General features: G+C 40.1%; 1 protein-coding gene across 4 annotated transcripts; it reads left to right on the forward strand.

Moving 5' to 3' along the window:
* The first annotated feature begins 1,595 nt into the window (after positions 1 to 1,595).
* On the forward strand, positions 1,596 to 15,625 carry ACADM (acyl-CoA dehydrogenase medium chain). Of its 4 annotated transcripts, none has more exons than XM_074598478.1 (12): positions 1,596 to 1,765; positions 2,738 to 2,996; positions 4,843 to 4,941; positions 5,616 to 5,713; positions 5,825 to 5,894; positions 8,224 to 8,324; positions 8,411 to 8,491; positions 9,326 to 9,398; positions 10,649 to 10,743; positions 11,576 to 11,716; positions 12,590 to 12,838; positions 15,206 to 15,625. In XM_074598478.1, exons 5-12 carry the CDS (start codon positions 5,867 to 5,869, stop codon positions 15,275 to 15,277), a joined length of 840 nt encoding a protein of 279 aa, XP_074454579.1. In that variant the 5' UTR covers positions 1,596 to 1,765; positions 2,738 to 2,996; positions 4,843 to 4,941; positions 5,616 to 5,713; positions 5,825 to 5,866; the 3' UTR covers positions 15,278 to 15,625. The 4 variants fall into 4 exon arrangements, with proteins under 4 accessions (XP_074454579.1, XP_074454578.1, XP_074454580.1 ...); XM_074598477.1 differs by having other exon boundaries at positions 1,625 to 1,765; positions 2,735 to 2,996; XM_074598479.1 differs by having other exon boundaries at positions 1,657 to 1,765; positions 5,616 to 5,894.
* Positions 15,626 to 17,115: the final 1,490 nt, after the last annotated feature.

Below are 17,115 nucleotides of genomic sequence, written 5' to 3' on the forward strand. Positions count from 1 at the left end.
TTTGGATGAGACTAACTGGAAGATCTAGGAGTGCACCTACTGTGCTCCAACCACTTACTAGGCAGAAATCCATCTAGCCCAAAGCAAAACCCCTCCAAAATGCTTATCAGGCCTTGAATCCAATCATTTCGCTCTATAAATCCAACAGTATTGGTCTGCATTACTTCCTAATGTCAACATTTCCTCAGTGTACTGATTTATTCAGTCTCTCAGCCTTAGGCATGTCCTCAACACCACCCCAAGCTGTCTCTTTGCCTCAGTGCAAGAGAGCTTATTTACTTACTGAAGGGTTACGGATCCTAATCTTGAAGGCACCTAGAAATAATGCCTCAATTCTGAGCACTGCAGCATTTAAAGCTCTTCCTGCAGCTAGTAAATATTCTCAGTGTATAACATCCTTACAGGTGTTCAGACACCTGACTGACTCAGCTGGAGTTGCTTGTTACCTATGAGAGTGTGCATTATCATAGAATCACGGAATGGTCTGGGCTGAAAGGGACCTTAAAAATCATTGTCCAGGTTGATGACATCAGTTGCTCTTCCCTTATCCACCAACGCTGTCAGATTACCCATGACATCAGCTTTTCATACAGATTCTGAATCCATCTACCCATCTTTAGAATTTTGTTGTGTGTGTAATCCTAGTTAGAAGATGCATAGTAAAATCCATGCTGCCTATCTAAAATTAAACTCTGGAAACATTCAAATGAGATCAATATGTTTCCCTGTATATCATCACAACAAGGGCTGCTGTGATGATAAATCAACTGAGGAACGCAGAGATACATGACCTGTGTAACAGAACCCTATATAAAACAGAACACAAACTGCAGACTTGAGTGCTGGAATTTAAAAGCCAGTGGTCTGGTGTACTTGAAACTAGATTTGGAAGAGGAAGAACATGCAAAAATCTGCAGGAAATACTTAAGTAACAAATTTATAAATTATGCTTATACCTTTTACTCAACTACTCTTAAAGTACAGGAAAAAATAAAATAAAATCCACTGATATTGGTGTGAAAAAACAGTAGCCTGTGCACTGAGTCAAAGCTGCAGTAAGGACCTGGAGTCATTACAGCGTAAAGCCTATAGAACATTACAATCAGCTTCTTTTTAATCAGTTGCTATATCTATGCCAAAAGATAACTCTTACGTGGCTAGCTTCCTATTGAAGCGTTTCGTTGTTTCACTGGCATTAAGTACAACATCGATACTCTCAACCGTCAGAAACAAAACAAGCAATTAAGAACCAAACGCACCAAGGCAACAGCGGTGCTAAAAATACTGGGGACACCTCACTTTGAATCGTTATGCAAGAAAAAACGGTATCCAAAACCCAGCTTCCAGCAAAGCGCTTTATGTTTTGGTAATTCCGTTGAAGTTTCACACCAAAAAAAATCATTCATAGATAAAGCAAAGTAGCTATTTGTCTTGAAATAGTTATTCTAATAAAACCCTAAATAACACCGCTTTACGACGCTGAAGCAATAATACTCAAAAGAGAGTATTTTCTGCGCCGCAGACAATTTACAGAAGCGCTGCCCGGAGCGCCCCCGCCGCCAGCCCCGCCCCGGAGCGCACACACACCGACCGCCCCCGGGGCGGGGGGACCCCGCCGCTCCCCGCCGCTCCCCGCCGCTCCCCGCCTCACGGGGCCGCCGCTCGCCTCGGGCCCGCGGGGGGTGCGCCGGACCCGCCTTCCTCCGGCGCCTGGCCCGCGCGGCACCGCGCCCCCGGACAAGACGTCGCCTTGAGGGCGGCGCGGGTGAGCGGCCGGGACGGGGGCCGGGGCGGGCGCCGGGCGCCGGGGCGGGGGCTCCCGGGAGCGTGGGCGGAGGCCGCGGGGCCGTGGGCTGCCCCCGTCCGCGCTCCGCGGCGGTTGTCCCGTTTCCGCGTTACCCCCGCGGGGTCGCGGGCGCCGCCCTCCGGCGGAGCCGCCCCGCGGTGCCGGAGGCCGCGCTGCGGAGCCGCCGCTGCCGCCCGAGCCGGGAGGCGGCCTCAGAGCTGCGGGGAGGGAGTTCGGGGTGCTCCGTACAGCGAGCGCTTTCCTTGAGCACAGCGCGCTGCCCCACCCGGGCTAGTGTTTTTAAATGCGCGTCATGTGTAATAGTTGTTTCTGCTGAGTACTAATGTTCTGCTACATCAAACCGCCGGCAACCTCCCGGCTTCAGAGCAGAAGTTATTCAAAACTCGGGTAGCACCTTGTTTAGCATTTACACAGGCCTTTCTCTGGTTTCCCATGTCCAGAGTCGCTCCCAAGCCTGAATTAGCCAAAGGGCCCTCTTCAGCTCTCCGGGCAGCGGTGGTGGTGATGGTGGTGGTGGTGATGGTCCGCTGCCCCAGAGCCATGGAGCCTGGCCACGGGTCCAGAGTGCTGCTGTGGCAGTGTCAGGGAGGAAAGCAGTCTCTGTCTGAGCCCAGCTGGTGTTTCATAGATCAAAATCATGCTTTTGACAAGGCAAGCTGACAGTTAGTCAATGCCCACCATAGGGCATTGGTGTTTCAGGTTCAGCCTCCTGACGCGTTAACCCCAGCAGCAAACTGCCCTTGACAACTCTCTTCATGTTTGTCCTGAGTGATGTGAGGATCAAGGTTAGTGACCTTAGCTTATTGTTGTCCTATCATTTTCTGTGATGGGCAGCTTTTTGAACAAATTCCATAGTTCTTCTGGGATTAAGGCAATAAAGATCGCATCACTTACATGTGTAACCTTGTCCCACCCTTTTCCTGGCAGCAGAGTATTCCAGTGTTCGTCATGCCACCTTAGCGATCATTTTTCTGATGGTGCCAGAGCTTACGCAGTAGTGCCAGGAGGTGCAGTAGAAGTGACATCCAAGCATCGCTAGCAGGAGCTCATCACTGAATCCACTGAACCTCCCTGCTCCTCTGGGACAAGCAACAGGGAAGTTGTCAGCTTAGACAGATGGTCACCCAAATTCTTCTTACATGTGGCAAACCATGATCCTTTGTCACTTGGTCACTCACACAACTTCCAGGTATGAATCCATGAATCCCAGCTGTCCAGTTTGTATTTCTGTTTGTGGGGGGAGTGTTGAGTTTTTCCAGAGTAACCCTCGGTGTTTACCTTGCACACCTTCTGGTACAAAACCCACAATAGACGTAAGTTCTCGACTATAAATGTGACAGCATCTTTCGTGTAGGTTATCACTTTAGTTTGAATTCGCTACTTTTTCTAGTGTAGGCAAAACTTTCTGGTGGCAAAGCTGTGTATGATTTTATCAACAGCTGCTCCTTAAAAAAAAAAAAAAAGAAAGAAAGAAAGAAAAAAAAATTATTACAATGATCTGGCTTTTTTTCAACCTTGTCTTTTTTCCAGATAAGGTATAAAACATTCTGGAGGACTGAAGTCTTTCTAGATGTTTGTTGGTGTTTTTTGTTTATCCATACAAGAATGGTAGCAGTAACACAAAACTTAGCAAGATGCCATTTTGCAATGTCCATGGCTTGTGAAAACTTGAATAATATATTGCCTACTGGACAATGCAATCCCAAATTATTAATAAGCTGACGGAACAGTTCAGTGCTCAGCTGTGTCATGGCCTCCCCCTTCTTCTACGCCCGGCAGTGATCTTTCTGTGTTTCAACTTTATAGATGTTTTCAGTGTCCTCTGGAAGTGCTTTTTTCACTGTGGTGTTACCTGTTGTTGCCTGTGTTCTTCTTGCTTCTTGAGGTGTGACTTTGTAACCATCTCCGCATAGCATTCTTATTTATAAGAGCACAGTTACCTACCAGAACTTTATTTTGAAGTTACTTGTTGCCTCCCCAGCGTGTAACTTTCTGTAATGTCCTTGTCTTCTAGAGTTTCCAGTATAATTTCTGTGAGATTTTTGCACTATTATGATTAATTCAATCTTTTTTCAATGTTATGAAATAAGTCACTGGTCTGATCACGCTTTTTTTTTCTTTCTACATTTTCAAATAAGAAGCCTTTACTTAGTGTTTAGGCTAATTTGGTTTTGCACAATATTGATTTGGGTCTTTCTAGAAATTTATGCAATCAATATTTTTCACTTTTTTTTACAAACATTTCAGAGATTCATAACTATTGAAGGAGGAAAGAGAATAAAACAACCTTTTAAAATCAAATTCAGACATGTATTTTCACAGTGTTAAGGCATTCTGAAAATACCTGTAACAATATTTGTGTGCACTAAACTTAAAAAAGCAAGGAAAGCACTTACAATAAAAAGAATAAATTTGTGATAAGTATTAGGAAGAAAAATAAGTTCAGTCTGCTGAGTTCCGTCCTATTTGCAGTATAATAACAATAATCACTTCCAGTGTCCATGGCAGCAGCTTCTTAAAAGAAGGCAGACATGAGTCTGGGACGTTACCGAGATATTCTGATAGATAGGGGTTAATAGGTAGGTGCTTCTTAAAGTCTTGCTGCGTCTGCACGTAGGTATCCATTGCATACATAGAGTATTCGCTAGTGGGCGAGAAAATCAGGTTTGATGAGTGTGTGTATAAATGAAAGAAATATATATTGCTGTGTCTCTGTGAACACTTTAATTACGCTCAATTGTTTTAAAATTATCAATCGTGCAATACTTGTAAGTGTACAGGGCAGTTCCCTCGTGCGCACAGCTGTTGAAGCCCCGTATTCCCGACCGAGCTGCTGGTTCATGGGAGCTGCTTTCACGGGAACGGCACTTGAGGGAGCCAAGAGTCCTTTTAGCACTGTGGTAGCTGTTAAATACTGGACATGATATCATTTCTGAAGAGGGATTCTACATTTCAAGTTGTGCTGTGGTCAGGCTGGCAGCTTTGGGAGACTTGAGCTGTAAAGATCTCATGCCTCATATGCTTTTTCTCTTTAGTGAACGCTTCAAACCATCGCGGGGTGTGGGTGGAGGTTGCGTTCTAGTAAACCTGCTCCAACTTACGTGTAGGCAAACCTGGAGCTGGCTTTAGCTTTGGTAAGTACTACAGTTTTTGAAAGAAACATAGCAATTCAGGGCAAATTGCAGAGTTAAAAAAAATAAAATCCTTTATTACAGTTCAACATGAATTTAAAATGAAGGTGCTATTTCTAAATATATTTCTATTCCTATAAATAAATGTTCAAAAACTGAAATTACTTTCTTCCTCAGCTCAGGCAAGTCAGGTATGCCTGTAGTGTTTGTAAGATTTTCTTCTTTTTTTTAACTCATGTCTGTCTTAAACTTTTTTTATTGCCAAAGTGCTTTGAATAATTATCTCACATTGCTGCTTACAATGTTAAAGTAACTAAATGTAGTCATAGTTGAACTTGGTTATAAAGAAATGGTATAGAGAAATTCATCCTCATCTTGGCATATTATATGCATAAAGCAAATTATAAGGGGTCGGCAGCTAGATGTTCAAACTGAATAGCCAGGACCCTCAGACAACATCTGCCTCATTCTCCTAATTTTAGGAGTATTTTCCCAGGAGGAAGAGGAAACTGAACTTTTTTTGCTTCCTGGAGAGGCCCGGGAAGTGGTGGTTTGGGTTGTCCTGGAAGGACACACTTGTTTTCTCTTTTCTCATAGTCTGACAACTGGCAAAATTAAAGATAGTAGAGAATTTGTGACCTTTTTCTTTTCTTTCTTTTTTTTTTTTTTTTTAATAGAACTTACTGATGAACAGAAAGAATTTCAAGCTGCTGCTTGTAAATTTGCTGTGGAGGAAATTATTCCTGTTGCTGCACAATATGACAAAACTGGAGAGGTAAATCTACCCTGGTGCAAGCAAAAAAATAGACTTTTGTCTTAACCTGCATACAATTTAAAGTGTTGATTGTGATGAATCAGAAGGTGATTTTTTCCCTGTCTGTTTCAGTATCCCTTTCCACTTATAAAACGGGCTTGGGAACTTGGTCTTATGAATTCACATGTACCAGAAAGCTGTGGTAAGTAAACATTCTTTATATCTGTAAAATGAAACAAAGAAAAAGCATTAGGTGAGATCTATATGTGTAATTATGGGTTCTGTATAAAATAAACAGTTGCATACTTGAATAATCTAAATTTAATCAGTAGGCAGGTTGACACACACAAGTGTTACTAGGTGTGGATGTAATCAGGAGACAAATTAGACAGATTATGATTTAGTAATTTATGATCAGATTTTCCTACCATGATTACAACTGCCTAATGTTTCCCTGGTGCACCGTGTCAGCTGATTAGGCAGAGAAATTAGAAGGTCATATTTTGTTCTCGTCTCTGACAGAGGCTGGAGCAATTTAAGAGCTTATTCCAGAAGGACAGTTTTTCAGTTTAGATTAGGTGCAGTACAGCAGTGCTTTGGCAGCATTTAGGTAAATGAGTAATCATGGGGGAAAAAAAAGTTAAATTATTTTCTTTTTTGCATTTGTATTACCTGAAAAAGCAGTTAGGGAAGTGTCTGTAGCAGACCATTTTTTTGGAAGACTAATCAGAGGGTCTATCTTGTATCAAAAATTTAATAAACGAGGTTAAGGAACAAAGTGACAAAAGAAGCAATTGTGAGGACTCGATTTATTCAGCCACGAATTCTAGAGAAACTAAAGCCTGAAATAGCTGGATTACTGCTGTGTATAATCACTTGGTTATCAAATGACAAATTACAAGTGGCAAACTGGACACCACTGCTTTAAAAGATCTCCAAGGGAGATCAGGGAAAATAAATACTAGTAAGTCTGCTATACTGTATAAATTAAGAGGATGTAAGATGAAGTACAGAAATAGTGGACACAGGTGAACATGATATGCTGGAGAAGGGTTTTTGCGAAAGGAACTCATGCCGCATGAAATCACTGGAGTTCTCTGAAGCAGCTAATAAGCATGTGAGCGAGGGATGTCTGCCTGGTATACAACGCTTGAACTTCCAAAATGAGTTTTAAAAATCACCAGGTTTCATAGTGGAAAAATTAGCAGCACAGCCTTGCTGAGTCTTGTGCTGTTTGAATAATATCATTATCCATCTAAAAATGAACTGGAAAAAGGGGTCAATACTGAGGTGATAGAGTTTACTGATAATACGAAGTTATTCAGTGTAGAAAAGACAAGGCTGGTGCAAAGAGCTGCAGGAGGAGGTCATGAAACTGAGGGACTGTTAAATGGCAAATGCAATTCCAAAAAGGAGAAGTGATGCACATGTGAAGGGAAAGAAGCCATCCGAACTTCACAGAGAAATGGTACCTTCTGAACTAGATTTTGGTGTTTATAATACACAGTTCTGTGGGTGTCAGCGTAATGCTCAGAAGTGATCAAAACCATAAAATTTAAGGTCAGAAGAGACTTTTAAGGGAATGAAATAAAAAGCAGAAGGCATAATTATGCTGCTGCTTGAATCCAGATTGCACTTGCTTTTTTAATTCATTAGGTAGTCAGATCCTTCCATCTCAAAAGAGTATTGTGGAATAGGGAAAGGTTCCTAAAAGGATGACAAAGATTATAAAAGATGTATCTTCTGTGTGAGATGTAGCTTCTGTATGAGAAATAACTAAAATATCAGTGTCATGGAGAGTATGAAAAGGGATTGATAGTTCACTATAACTAGAAGGCATCAAATTAGGCCAGTAGATGGCAGGTTCACAATAAATGAAAGGAGATGGTGAAATTTGTGAAACTCATCGCCCCTGGATGATATTGATGCTAAAATTTTATGTAGGTTCAAAAAGAGACTGGGCAAATTCATGTAAGAATTGTCTGTCAAGGGTGAGCATAACAAAGACACCAAAGAGAGGTACCTCTTTGGCTGAGGAAGTCACCTGAAGGCTCGGGAAGATATTTTTGAGCAAGTATAGTTGTGCTGTTATTGTATTTGTATCTACTTCCCCAAGCGTTGGCTTCTGTCAGAAACAGGTTACCGAGCTGGTGGTCTGACTAATATGGACGCTTTTTATTTTTTTCCCCGAGGTGCTGTGGTGGCTCGGGAGCCCCTTCTCTGCTTCCTAGGAACTCTTAATTCTCAAACGTAAAGTAGTCAAAAAATTTGAGTGGCGCATTCTTGCACCATTGTGCAACTTGTCCTGCGTTAATCACACGATAAACCTGGAACTGTGATATTTAATTTTCAAACCACCTATTGCTCTTCTGACAAAACTTTATTTAAAAAGCTTGTATGACAGTGTCTAATCAAACACAGTACACAATCAAATGTATGTGGGGGAATACGCTTTTGTTAATTAATTTGTGTAAATCACAAATATGTTACAATTTAAACCCGTTTTAGTAAATGAAATATTTCACCTGTAGGTGGTCTTGGCCTTGGCAGCTTTGAAGCATGCCTTATTATGGAAGAGTTAGCATACAGATCTACGGGGGTTCAAACTGCCATCAAAGCAAATTCGCTAGGGGTAAGTTCTGTCTTTTCCTACATCCCTTAAACTGGAATCTGTGCCCTTTCAAAAGATGGATTAACGGTCTAAATATTTTCTTTCAGCAAATACCAGAAATCATTGTGGGAAATGAGCATCAGCAGAAAAAATACTTGGGAAGAATGACAGAGGAACCAATGATGTGTGTAAGTATAACTGCTACGCTGCAGAATGCTCCTAAACCATATTAATCACTACTACTTTTTTTTTTTACTTTTTTTTTTGTCTTTTTTTTTCCCTAGGGAACACTAATATGTACTCACAACTCAGTCCACTTTGCTTTGTAAATAAACAGTGCCGTTTACTGAAAGTCAGAGAATAGCTAATGAGATACATTCAATAAGCAAATAGAAGATATTACTTGGAAAATTGTCACCATCCTAAGTCACTTACCAAAAATTAATACCTTTTATTTCCCTTTCAAGAGGAGGTGTAGGTGTTTAAGAAATATACGAGGTCTGTATAAGGAGAAACTCAACTTGGATGGGTATTAAACTCTACTTGCGGTCTTACTTACATAAGCAGTACTTGTTACATTGAACGAAGTAAAGATTCATGTACAATGCATTAAAATCTGAACAACTAAGCCTCATAAAATGAAGGACATGGTAAATATAAAATGTTACTCAGTGCTCTTATTTTCAGATTTTAAAGATCCTCAGCTTTCACATCAGAGTTTGTGAAGCCCGAGGAAGTGATGACTGAAGGTTACAGAATGGTTCTGTTTGATTAAAAGACAATTTTATGTATTATTATTACAGATTTATAAAGAAAATTAACCCATATGTGTTTGGATTCTTGCTCAGACAGCTGCTGTGGGGGGGTTTGGGTTGGGTTGGGTTGTTTTGGGGGTTTTTTTGATTTAATGTTTTGGCTTTTACTGTACAGTTCACTTAAACCTTCTACAGATCAGTCTGATGCATATAGTCTGCAATAATTTGTGGTTACCTTAAAACAGAACTTATTTTATTTTCTCCTAGGCTTACTTTGTAACAGAGCCTGGAGCAGGCTCTGATGTGGCCGGTATAAAAAGAACAGCTGAGAAGAAAGGAGGTGAATATCTTGTTAATGGTCAGAAGATGTGTATCACAAATGGTGGGAAAGCAAACCAGTGTGTTTGTTAACTCACATTATATTTCTGTTGTTATGCTATATAGTGGCTTCCTCCCCCAAAGTTAAAGTCTTTAAAGATCTGTTGTAAATCTGAATGTTCATGGTGTTTCAAGACACTGCACTTTAATCTCTGACCAGTTTACCAGTATATAAGAATGCAGTCTCAGCGCTGCGCAAAGCCTGAAAAGGAAAATGAGCGATGACGTGACAGCTCACCACTCAAGAAGGCCTCTCCAACCTTGCTGCTATCAAGCAGAATTAATGCTGCTTTTTCTTCAAGGCAGAACAGCAACGGTATGATTTAACTGACAAAGTACTCCAGAGGCTGATATGACTCACCACCTTCCTTTGTGCTGGTGGTGACTGGGATCAGTCACTTCCGATTCTACTAGAAACAACTCTCACTTCTCGTGAAGCCAGGAACATGTCGGAGGGTGGTGTTAAATTTAATTTTCTTTTTTCATTTTCTTTTTTCATTTTCAGCTGTCAAAGAATTCAGATACTGCTGTGGTGTCTATGGAGCATGCGTTACGGTATAAACCTCTTTCATTGTGTCTCGCATCACACCGATTCGCAACACACAAATTCTTCTTAATTATAGTGGAAAAACTTTATATGTTTATCCAAAAGCTGAATTTTCTAGTTATTTATTTTCTTGTTCAAGGCAGATCCATCAAAGACAATCAACCAGATATCTTTTGACATTACTGAACACCGTAAATGTGATTTACAACTGTTTAATTTCTAAGAGAAATACTTATTTGCAACTTAGAAGAATAAAATTAAGATCTTTGAAATTGTGTGATAACATTTTGCATGCAAGAATGTATTTCCTAAGCATTAATTTTTATGTACGTGCTGTGAAGAGGTTTCTTTTATACTATTAATGAAGCTGATAATATCATAAAGACTTACATGGAAAAGGTGGAGAATCTTTGCATGTTGATCTGAAGTAATTTTATTGAATTTTATGAATCTTGAATCTTTAAAACTTCCTCTCTTTTGGTCCCTCTCAGTTTATTTTTGGGAGGCTCAAGAAAAAGGTGTTGTTAACTTACAGATAGAGTTTATTATATGGAAGAAATGCATATAAAAACATTAAAAATGTTAGCTAAAATAGTATCTGGTTGTTAATTGTGAGGATAAACTGCATCCCTTTTCTTTGTTTTACACTGGGTACTTTTTGCTAGCTCGCACCAATCCAGATCCAAAAGCTCCTGCAAGGAAAGCCTTTACTGGATTCATTGTGGAAGCGGATAGCCCTGGAATCCAAATTGGAAAAAAGGTGGAGACTGTATCTCGTATTTAACAAGCCAGAAATTGTTCTATTCTAAACCAATAATGCAACAAATCACCATTAAAGAAAAAAGATTCTTAGTCAACTGACCATTTTCATACACTCATGTACAATGATCTTTTCATTTTCACAACATACAGAAATATTAATTCATCTAAGGAACTATTCAGAATGGTCTAAAGTAAGATGACTTTGAACAGCTGCAAAAGAATCTTTGAGAACTATTTTACTGACAAGTGCCAATAAATGAGTAGTAGTGTGCCTTGAAAGGATAAGAAGCAAGTTGGGCAATTATAACCATAAATACACACATAGTGAGTTTTAATTTTTGCTACTGCTGGTTGAGGAAGGCACCTTGGAGACTCTGGTGCTATTCTCTCTTCTTTTAAAAACAAAAAAGTACTGTTTTTAGTAGTAGGCAAAACTGGATGTTGACCATTAGGAAAGGAATTCGAAAACCTGAAAAACTCATTTATTTATTTACTTGTAGTACACCCAGTACTGCCTGCATATTAGATTAGTTAACGTTTCCACTCCCATCTCAAAGCATATAGTTGAACCAGAGAAAGACAAAAAGACTGATTACAGCTACAGAACTGATTTCATATAAGGAGGAAGTAAACTGCCCAGCTTGGACAAATTAAGGGCGTGCTGGTCTGCAAGTGCAAAGCTATTATTTGTCGTGCGTATGGTCGTTTTTGGATTAAGTGTTTTGGAGAAAAAAAACATACTTTATGCTTTGAGTAAACTAAAGAATGAAAACGTATCGTACCTTTGAATAATCCAATTTAGTTGCACCTCTGTAAATTTCCCTTTTCAGGAAATGAATATGGGTCAACGCTGCTCAGAGACAAGTGGTATCGTCTTTGAAGATGTGAGAGTCCCGAAAGAAAATGTACTAATAGCTGAGGGAGCTGGCTTTAAAATCGCAATGGGAGCTTTTGATAGGACCAAACCACCTGTAAGTATCAGAAATAACTTATTTATGAAATATATCAGGAATTTCTGATTTTTTTATTCTTTGCTGTATCCAATTCAGGTAGCAGCTGGTGCTGTTAGATTAGCAAAAAGAGCACTTGATGAAGCTACTAGATACGCTTTGTAGAGAAAAATCTTTGGGAAAGCAATTGCTGAAGTAAGTGGGGGGAGGAGAGAGAGAGAGAACATAAATAAAAGCTACGCTTTCACACCAGGTGTACGCTACTGATTTGTCATGGTTATTGCTTGATTTCTTTAGTTCCTTCATTTTTGTATTATATCTCTGCCATTTGGGGGTTTCCACGTATATGAGTCAGCACCATTTAAATAAACTTAGCTATGTGGTAACTTCAGGAATTTTTCTATAATTTATCAATGATAATAGTAAAAGCTGAAAGAAAACTCTGCCCAAAAACCTGAAACTCATGTACTACCAGGACATACTTAAATTCTTCAGTGCTAATAAACAGGGATTTTCAGGAAAGCAAAAAACCTCTGAGGTATGTGAAACAAGATGCATGGTATTATTAATAATATAATTCATTTCAAATCACACCGCTTAGCAGTTTTAAAAAAATATGAATAAACAGCAAGGTAAATACCCATCTCATAAACCGTAAAGAACTACTTCTTAATTCGGTATTTAATCCCTCTGACTATATGGATTTAAGAATTGGAAACTTAAAAGTCTAATTCAGCATACAATTAGGAGAGCCTGATCCATATTCTGTAGAACCCCTCTAGTACAATTTACTGAGTTTGTTGAAGAGATCGCTGTATTAAGAAGATTGTATTTTTCTGGGTTGTCAGATTTTTAAGCTGGCAATGTTAACCGAGTTTACGTCCTCATTCGTAGCACCAAGCGGTGTCTTTCTCGCTTGCTGCAATGGCAATGGAAGTGGAGCTGGCTCGTGTGGCGTACCAGAGGGCTGCCTGGGAAGTGGATGCTGGTCGCAGGAACACCTACTACGCCTCCATCGCAAAGGCATTTGCTAGGGACATTGCAAACCAAGTAGCTACCGATGCAGTACAGATTTTTGGAGGGAATGGATTTAATACTGAGTATCCTGTAGAAAAACTAATGAAAGACACTAAAATCTACCAGGTAAGAAAATGAGAGACTCTTGTCACCCGCAGTCCCCAGGGTTTTTTCTGCAGTGTTACTGCCAAGAAGTTATTCCATGTTATGTCATAATTCTTCTATTAGCATATACCATGCTAAAATTCTTTATTCAACACCAATATTTTAATAGCGTTCAGCAAAACCAGTAATCTTTGTTGACATTATGACATTGTATGACATGAATAGCGACTAGATAAAATATATCAAAGTAGATGATATCGAGAAGTGCATGTGGACCGTGACCTGGAATGTTAGTTAGCTATAACACCTGTCATTCTTAAGATTCTAGGTAGTTAATATTTATCTTACAGCTGTCTTTAAAATTAAAACTATTATTCTCACTAGCCAAGAATTTATTTTTCTCTATTTAAGGAAAGACAACCACTATTTTGGAATCTAAAGGTTCTTAGAACTAATTGCGCTCCTGTGAGTGAGGAAATGAATGATTAATTGAACTTTATTATGATTGGGCTTTTTTCCTGTCAGGTTGCATGCTTTTCTGGAGAAAGATGGTGCGAGGGTTAGAACTTTATTTGGAAGCTGAGAGTGATTTTACAGGATCCCAGATACTTAGGTTTTCCATTACACTGATGCATCACAAATGCATGGCTAAGTAGGTTGGATTTTTTTTTTAAATTGTTCAGATTAATCAGATTTAGTATTATATTTTTGTTTTTTTTTCTGTTCTGCTTCATCCCTAAAAGAATTCAGGAAAGGCTTTTGATCCTACGATTATTTTGTCTATGTCTCTTGTTTATACTTTGCACTTCACTGTGCTTTACTGTATTGCTGCCCATTTCCAGCTGGTATAAGCTTTTGGCCATGTGTTTCACATACAAAAACTTGGTTTTCCAACTTTTCGTCCATATATTTGATCTTTTTCGGTATTACACAATTCTGTGTTTACTGGTAACATTTTTACTGTCCTTACTCCGCTCTAGGTTTGTCTGGCTACAAGTCTAGGCTAGTCTGGTAGAAACTCTAACTTAGTTTCCTTTCTCAAATATGGAAAACTGCCCTTCTTTAATTGTCAATGATTCTGGAAACTATTTCCATTGAAGCCAATTTCCATTGGCTTATAAACCAAAGCCTTTCTTGTTAGTACTTAAGAGTGAGTTTTATGAGTTTTGATGTCTTTACGCTTGAGGTCCCTGGCTGTCTTCATCAACAGGTAATCCAGTGCCGGTGGCGTGGATCGGTAGATTGCAGGAAGGGCTGCCGAGGCCCCACAACTGCCCCAACAAGGCATTTGGGCAGGTTGAGTGAACAGCAAGCCTCTTTGGTCCCTTGGACTCTATGTCCCCGATATGCACGCCATTGCAAGGGTGCAGCTGTAGGCTTGGGCCATTATGTCTTCGTCAGGGCTTGATGGGTGTTTGGTACACAGAGAAAGCAGAGTTTCCATTCCAGTTCACTCCAAAAGGCATTGAGTATTCACCAAACACAATCTGCCCTACGCACCAGGTCAACACGGGGTAAGCAGCACCAGTCGGAGAATTTGCTTTGTGAATGATCAAGTTCTTCTGAACCAAAAAACTAATGTGAACACAGGTTAGAGCCTCTTTATTTTCAAAAAAGCTTTGTAAGGTTCTTGGGAAGATTATTCCTATAAGTGAATGATAAAGTGAATTTGAGCAATTTGCCAAACCAGGTTCTGGCATAACTGGGCGCTGAAACACTTAAAACCCCTAAACTGTGTTGCCTCAGCCCTGGCATTACATCGCAGTATACCTGTGGAGCATCCTTCTGCACGAGAGCTTCCTATATGCCTTGTTGCCTACCTTTGACTTTGCTGACAGCAAACCAATAGAACAGAGGAACGATGCAAACTGTTTCTAGAAGAAAATGCAAGAATGCGTGATTAAAAAAAACAAAGCTGTATGAGAGAGAGCACTAGTTAACAAGAAGCAATGGAAACAAATGGATCAAAGAGAACATTGGTATGACCTTGAAGGGCTAGTCAAAGGAAATACAGCAGTTTCAGCACAAGTCACTGCCTCTCGTCCACCTATTGTTTGAAATCCTACTTTGCAAAACCAAACTATGAATTTTCTTCCTCAAATAAGAAATTTTCCTCATCCTTTTTTGCTCACCATGTCTTTTTTCATGAGAACCTTATTGAGTCCAGATAAGAGCACCTAAGAGAACAAGGCTGTCTCTCGGTATCTTGTATGTGATCTATTCCATTTAGACCACTAGTTACTCTGTCACACTGGAATTTTCTGTTTTTCTGTGTCTTTCTGCACATCCTAATCCCCACTGGATTAGTGCCATGAAGGTTTAAAAGTGTAGATCTGTTAAAACCTTTTAAAAATCATCAACTAACATTATTGCAATTCTTGTTTTCAGATTTACGAGGGAACTGCTCAGATTCAAATGATGATCAAAGCTCGTGAACATGTTGGCAAATTTAAGGCTTAAAGTGTGTCTGGTGCTGCTGTAGTGTCCCGTCTTCTCATGGAAGTGGATTTTAGTGCATTTCTCAATAGAATTAAAAAGGCACGGAGGAAAAAAAGAAACCTTTCCTTCAAAATCTTTTTATTCTGTACATTATTGAGCACTACCTCTGTTCTCTTTGTCCACTTTCTCACTTCATTCCTGACTAACAAAGCTGGTATTTTCAAAACATTCTGAATTCCAAAGTGATTGGTTGTTCAAATACAAAATGGGAAAGGAGAAACTCACACTGCAATGTTTTCTCACTATAGAGGATCAGACTGTTATTCCTGACAGTTGTTGCTGCATTCTAATAAATTTTTTTTAGGAGGTGTGGTTGGTTTTTATTCATTTTTCTTGTCACATCACTTAAATTGTATTTTGGGTAAGTTGTCCAGTGTCTGAAATACGTGAATAGCTGTACTTCACTTCCTACTCTGCCTTTCCAGTTCAGCCGTATGAAGGCCTGTACCGCTGTTGTTGGCATGCGTCTGTTCCAAGGACTTAGATGCTGCCCAATAGTAACGATATCGCTTGAGAGAACGTGGCCTATTACGCTGTTAGACTCGCTTAAGCAAGTAGATGTTCAGTTAGGATGATTCACTTCAAGTGAAAGTGTGTACCTTTTCCTTAAGAATAATTTACAAGATCATGTTTATTTCAGATCCGGTATATTTAAATGTATTATTCCTTTCCATCAGTGTATATACTTAACTATGTTTGCAGCAAGAACAGCCGAGAAGAAGGAATTGTAAGATCATTTTTTTTCAAACTTGGATAGACACTTCTTGTCAGTGTTGGCAGAACGGACGTTCCCTGGACCTCGTAAGCAAATTCCTTGGCACTGGTGAGGCTGTGCCTGCAGAACCATGTCCAGGTCTGGGCTCCCCAGCACAAGATAAGGACTTAACTGGAGGGAGTCCAGCAGAGGGCCACAAGGATGATTAAGGGCCCGGAGCATCAGTCACGCGAGGAGAGGCCGAGACTCTTTAGCCTGGACCAGAGAAGGCTCAGGGGTGATCTCGTGTGTGTGCATAAATACCTGATGGGATGTGGTGAGGAGGAGGGAGCCAGCCCCTCCCCGGTAGTGCTTGCTGACAGGAGAAGAGGCAACGGGCACAAATTAGAACACATGAAATTCCACTGGAACACAAGAAAACACTTTTTTTTTTATCGTGAGGTTGTGGGGTCTCTGTGGAGATACTCAGACCCCACCTGGAGGCGGTCATGGACTGCCTGCTCTGGCTGACCCTGCCTGGGCAGGGGGGTTGCGCTCGATGGTCTCCAGAAATCCCTTCAAACCTCAACAATCCTGTGGATTCATTTGCAATTTCTCACCAAAACGTCCTTTCATTGCTGTGGTCTCTTTCCTACATCATCTGAATTTAGTGCTGGATGGCACAATTACTGTCATCAGGTATTAGTTTTGCAGGAGTCTCAGGTAGGCCACCTGGGAAATTAGCTCTTTAAATAGTGTTTAATCACTATAAATCACCAACCTATTTACCTGCAGGAAGACCAATAATGTAACATCCTTGATAAGTACTTGACACATGTAAAAAATAGACCTTATTTGTGACAGTTCTATGCAAGCCAGCATTATACCTAATATTTCTTGTATGGAATCAAAATGACGTTCCTGCCTGGCGTGGTTCCATGGGGTACGTGTGCCAGCATCAAATGTTGGTAATCAATAATATAATCACCCTAGACAGCTTTAATTGGGAAGCAAAGGGGGTTTTTTGAGCGAAAGGACAGTAATTCTTACCTACTCTGTCACTAAATTATTGTATTTGCTTTTCCATAGAACTGAGGGGAGAGAA

The sequence above is a fragment of the Larus michahellis genome, chromosome 8, assembly GCF_964199755.1.
Source record: "Larus michahellis chromosome 8, bLarMic1.1, whole genome shotgun sequence".
In the NCBI taxonomy this organism is placed as follows: domain Eukaryota; kingdom Metazoa; phylum Chordata; class Aves; order Charadriiformes; family Laridae; genus Larus; species Larus michahellis.